Below are 6132 nucleotides of genomic sequence, written 5' to 3'. Positions count from 1 at the left end.
TCATCTTAAAGTGGGGGAGGTTTTCAAATGGCGGGATAACGAAAGTGGGGGCGGTTGGCGATTGCTTCTTTGTTCTTTGTGTTCGGGGTGCCGGTAAAATTATTTGTGAGGTTACGTTATATACTGATTATTTATTACAAATTTATTTATTATGAATTTATTTATTATGAATTTATTTGTTTTATTTAATCTGCATTTATTCGGGGATAAATATGACAAAGGATATTTTTGTCTTGGAGTGGGGGAGGGAGACAATGGAGCAATGCGTGTTGCTGCGCGTCATTTGTTTTCGGGCTGCCGGTGAAGTGATTCGTTAAGTTTCTTTATTCGTTGGGTTGTTTAATTAATTTGGAGTCATGCATTTGTTTAATTTGTGTTTATTTGGAGGTAAATTGCAAGATGAGAAATTACTGCGTCATCTTAAAATGGGGGAGGTTTTCAAATGGCGGGAGAATGAAAGTGGGGGCGGTTGCATATCTGTTCTTTGTGCTTGTGGTGCTGTGAAAGTGATTTTGTGAAGTGTCTTGGTTGATTTGTTCGATTAGTGCTTATTCAGTGATAAATGTGCCCTCGTACAAATGGATTAGCCGATGAAGGTGGTTACGCGAGATGAAAACGGAGCTGTTGTTTTCATCCAACCCGGTGAGTGAATTCCATTTGAACCAATTCAATAGGGAACAGAAAATATTGATGGAGAGAATACTTCATTATTTTCTGAAAAAATCTGGGAGAATTTGGAAATAAATATTCATCATTACGAAAACAACATTTATTGATACATAATAATACAGACAGAAGAGAGAAAATTCCAACTTCTTCCAAAGCATTTCAATTGGGGGTATATCAAGCTGAAGGACAACATATTTCCGGTTTCCAAATGAGATTGAGAAATTTTTACAAGTTGCTGAAAAATTGGCTGTTTAATTTTCTGCAAAAGCCAATTTGATTAGTCGACGTTTCTCTCGATATTCCTCTATAATTAGCCCTAAATTTCTTCACGGGTAGGAATGAGGATAGCCAATGTCAATAAACATGCGATATAGGGAATCAAAATACGAGGATATTGTTGATTAAATGATTTAATCAATTTCATCAATGAGGAGAACATACCGAAGCTTTTGGATAGCGGGGGATTTTTTTATCGACAAATGGATGAGATGAATCCTGATCAGAAGTCTGAGTAGGCAATAGGTTCCTGAGGTTTGCGGAAGGTAATTGGACGATAAACAGCTTGGGATTGGTCCCAGCCCCGGGGTGCAGTGTTGTAATTCGTTAGGGCCTGATAGCTGGAGATCTTCGGGCCGTTGTAGGTGCTCTCCAGCATTTTCGTTGCTGCAATTAAAAAAAAAACCATCAAAACTTCCCCGCGATAAATTTTATCCTGAAACTTCCAGTAGAAGTCCTGGAAATTTTTTCTTCACTGGAATTTCCAGGAAGATCTACTTATGATTACAAAAAATGATAACTGGAAAATGCCATAGAAAATATGCAGCGAAAGCAAAGACTTGCCTAGCTCTGGGATAAAATCTCCCAATTTACTGCGATCAGGGGATGGCCCCGGAACAAGATTCTCCACAACAGGAGTTCTTCTCAGCTGTTTTATCTGCTCCATAATGTCCTCCTGGGAGGCTATCATTGCGAAATTGAGGGCTTTGGCTTCAGCCCCGAGTGGTGCCTCGGTGTCCACAAATTTTTCATCAATTGTCGAGAACACAGGGGAATCGAACAATTGTTCAGTTGCGCAGTCGAACATTTGGCGGCGATAATCGTAATCACTCATTGCGGATACTCGATTGCCACTGGAAAATCCAGGACTCGGTCCATAGTAGTCCTCACAATTTTCGGATGAACTGGAATCACCGAAGGAGTCGTCGATCTCGTCGTCGGTCGAGTCGTACTCATATCTCGGGACCATTGCACCTTGATATCCCCTCGCGTATTCGTTGTGATTAGATTCGCGAGAGTTTCCATTCATCTTATTGCCGTGAGAATTCGGAACTTTACCATTCGCGGTCGGATGAGCTCGGCCGTTATTATTCGCGTATTTTCCACCGTCTCGCGGATCCTCGTACTTGTTTTGAGCTCGAGGCCCATCGAAAAATCGGGATATGTCCTCCAGTGGAGGTTGATGCATCACTGGAGCGACTTTTGGGCTCAACTGTTTGTACTGTAGAATCGGTCTGCAGGTCTTCTCAAATTCCTGAATCAGTTGTTTTACAGGGACTGGGGTGTAATCGGTCTCGTCTTCCTCAGGGAATATCGGTGGAGCCCTTTGATGACCATTTTGATAACCGTTTTGATGACTCGCGTATTGATTATCGCGGATTGGCTGTGATTTCAAGTAATGGGAGTAATTTTGGGGGTGTTTCGGGTAATTCTGGGGATTTTGCATATTTTGTTTGCGATGGGACTTGACTTGCTGGGGCGATTCGTATCGCTCGGGCTCGAAGGACATTCTTCGAGATTTTTCCACTGACATCGCACCATTTTGGTGACGATGGTTGGGACCGGTCATGGGGTAGTCTTGCTCGGTACCCACTGCCACTTCTCGCAAGTAAATTTTTTTAATCTCAGGTTTGCATTTGTGGGGCTCCTCGTATCTTAGGTTGATGCCTGTAGAAGCGGTTTGTAAGGGGCAAAGCAGCGGTTAGGGGAAAGCAGCTCAAGCCAATTTAATTATAATGCAAGTGATTTTCATTAAAGATTATAATGTCTTTCTCACCTGATGGAGGGGTTCCATTGTTCAATGATAAATCCATCGTGAATGGGTTGAAAAACGGCTTCGAATCACTCTGGGGTGGGGGGTTTGGCGATAACGGGGTGATATTGGAGAACTTGGAGTTTTCGTTTGCACCGTAATCCTGCAGTTATTTTTTCGTACATTTTTATTAGAAGTATTTGGGAAATTATTGGGTGGAAAATAATTGTTTTTACCACTTTGCTTGGGTATGTAGGTGCTTTTGAGTAATTCTGGGTTGGAGTCGAGGGCTGGTCCTTGTCAACAACCCATTTCTCCGATCTTTTCCTCCGTTTGGCGAATATTTCGGCTCCTGAAATAGTTTCTTTCATCAAATAACGGGATTACGATGGGTAAATGCTAGAATTACCTCGTCCCTTCTGATTATTCAAATCACGAACGATGTCAAATAATTTGTCTGCGTTTATGGGACTGGTACCGATGTTTGGCTCCTCACCTAGTGCTTGGATGCAATGAATGTCCAGGACTTTGCCGTTTGGATTCATCATGCATTTCAGGGGGACTTTATCCTAAATTCAGAAATTATTAATCAATGAGGGATTTATTAGGGCATAGGGGGACATTGTACCTTGTGCATCGGTTGTTGAGGCTCTTCGTCGGCTTCAGCTCCTAAAACAAAAATTTAAGGCAAAGATTAATTCAGATACGTGGAGGGAATATTTTGCGGGCTGCTTGATTGTTGGAGAAATTTTTACCATTTCCATCGTGAATCCATTTAACCGATCTCTTCTTTCTATTCACGTACATGGATTGGCCTTTGCTCTTCATATTTTTAGCGTCACTCAACGAATAGGAAATCCGTCGTGCGAGCTCAACTTGATCCTCCACTGTTGGATGGGTTGGCGCGTAGAAACATGACGATGCGTACATTTTTTCTTTAGTAAACAAATTTTATTAATTATACCATTATGTTATGAGGTGTGAATTTTCGAAACAGTAATCAGGCTAACGTACTTTTCGTTTGAAGTATTTCGGAGCAGTCCATAGCAGGTGTAAGTAATTTTTCCAAGCTGATGGGTGTCGGTACCTTGTCGCCGCTTTCCTGAGTGGAAACATTATTCGATTAAAAGGAAGAAGAAAGGAAATGTATTTTAAAAATTGACCCAACAAATAATAGGGTAATTTTTAGAATAAATTTCTTGTCGTGTGATTAAAGCGATGCGAGCGAAATTTCCTCTGACGGCAACTCCCAAAGCGATGAAGCAAATTTTTCATGGATCGACAACTCACCATGTCGAAGTGTAGGATTTTCGTAGACAATTGTTCGAGAAATAGTCTCTTGGAAGGATCGTGTCTATCTGATGGTTTAAATCCCCGCGTTCTTATGACAACATTGTCAGCAGAGGTACTCCTCTGTAATTGACTGATTCGATCCAAATTCTGATAATTCAGTCGTTTTATTTCAACATTTTTCAAGTTGTCGGATACTCGGTACTGGTAGCTCGAATTTTCGTTACTTCGCTTTGTGCTCAATTGTCTTCAAGTAAATGAAAAATAACGAGATAATAATTTGGAATTATTGCATCGAGAGAATGAGCTTTTTAGTATTTTCCACGATCTAAAAGCATCATGAGAATTGACTCGCTAATCCGTGCCAAACAATTGCTCGGTCTAGCCAATAGCTTCAACAAAACATGGCACTGTTAAATAAAAAAGAAAAAATTCAATTGGAAGGGACAAGAGGGAAACATGAACACGAATTGGTTGCCATCCAAGACGCCAATTAATTCCGCGTTGCGGCATTGGCATGGGACACTATACCAACGACCAATCCTATAACTGTGAGAAAGAAAACGCTAAATTTATCTACCACCGTTGTAACGTAATACGTTTTAAAGTAAACCCCAGTGGATGCTGCCTACGACGATCTAAAACCATTTCAAAATCGAGATCAAACCGTCCTCGAACCAATAATCCTTGAAATAATGTGAAAACACCGGTTATTATCTCGTGTATCTGCCAAGAGCTGTCTGTCATCTGGCAAAAATTTTTATTAATTCGAGGGGGAGGCGTGTCGTCTCTTTGCGAATCGAGAGGTGCAATAAATTTAGTTCTCCGGGTCTTCAATTCAATCGTGGTACAACGGGGAAAGGGGATTTCTCAAAGACTAGAGTGCCTTCTGTTTATCTTCGGGGATTTTCCGCAGTTATTTTCAACCACCAATTTCTTGTCTCTCCGTTATGTTTGATGGTGTATACACACGCTGAATTTTTTTATTTTCCACGTTATCCGTGAGGTCTACACCTGCCACCACTTCTCAATTCAATCAATCACTAGAAGTTAGATATTCTCGGTGGAAATTTAAATCTTGCGCACACCAATACACTTAATTACCTGAACGGCTATTTTTTACTGTTATTATTCTTTAAAAAATTATGGAAATTATCATCAGAAAGCTTTTTTGTTCTGAAGGCTACTGAACTTTCACTAAACGACAGGGATAAAAATAAATTTTATGCCGACTTTGTGTTGTTTTTTTCCGAGAAAACGGCCTCGCGTTTTGTTGCGTCTTGTTTTTCCGGATATTATTGTCAGGTAATGGTTTATGGGATGGATTATTATTTTTGGGGGACACATGTAAATTTGGAGAGATGAAAATTTTTATTGGGGGAGAGATTACTTATCAAACGATGCTCTCCTCATGGTTTGTGTATCTCGTAAATAAACCCAACAAGTACGGGTGGTCACAGAATTTTTATGCAATAGCAATTGTTAAGTGGAAAATTAAAATAGACAAGTAAATTCAACACAAGGTTTAAGTGACACTGCGATAAACCGTTGAACGATGCGTAACACACAACCACCTCCGGATTTCTGAATCTTTCTAAATAATTCTGAAGATTCAGCATATACTTTGGCACGTCGGCTTTTCATGCACACGAAGGTTTCCCGGTTATTCAGTGGCGGGAAAAACTTGAAATTATTCTCTTTTTTTCCATCCCATCCATCATTTGGAATGACTTATTATCTTACTATTTTTTTATTTCGCCTCCTTTTTAATTTGCAATTAACCACAGATGACACCAGGAAAACACCACACTTTCTTCAATTCCCTATTAATTCAATTTCTCTCCATTAAAAACGCAAAATTGTACTAATTTGAGGGGAAGAAATGAAAGAAATCGGATTATTCAATTCCTAACTGAGGAGTGGTATTTTGCCTTTTTCATGATGATAATATAAATATTCACCGAAAAAAAAATATCCACTCGAATTAAAGAAATTCAGCGAGAGACAAGAATAAAATTAGCCACGTACGTTTTTATTTTGAATGATTATTTTCCGTCTCTATCAATATATTTTAAAGTGCTCAATTGTTCTCAGTCACTTTTACATACCGCTAATTACAACACGAAGAATTGTGGCTTTATAAT

At 39.7% G+C, this 6132-nt stretch overlaps 1 protein-coding gene across 1 annotated transcript; it reads right to left on the bottom strand.

The window, feature by feature from the left end:
- Positions 1-754: 754 nt before the first annotated feature.
- LOC105265271 (uncharacterized) lies at positions 755-5718 on the bottom strand. The gene is made up of 10 exons (XM_011302677.1): positions 5379-5718; positions 3989-4235; positions 3713-3800; positions 3454-3633; positions 3327-3367; positions 3108-3267; positions 2935-3050; positions 2723-2861; positions 1426-2613; positions 755-1332 (listed from the first exon to the last, which is right to left on the bottom strand). The coding sequence occupies exons 1-10, from the start codon at positions 5399-5401 to the stop codon at positions 1169-1171; spliced, it is 2346 nt and encodes a 781-aa protein (XP_011300979.1). The 5' UTR covers positions 5402-5718; the 3' UTR covers positions 755-1168.
- Positions 5719-6132: the final 414 nt, after the last annotated feature.

This window comes from Fopius arisanus, unplaced genomic scaffold (assembly GCF_000806365.1).
Source record: "Fopius arisanus strain USDA-PBARC FA_bdor unplaced genomic scaffold, ASM80636v1 scaffold00028, whole genome shotgun sequence".
NCBI lineage: Eukaryota > Metazoa > Arthropoda > Insecta > Hymenoptera > Braconidae > Fopius > Fopius arisanus.
This window is presented reverse-complemented; position numbering and strand designations above follow the sequence as displayed.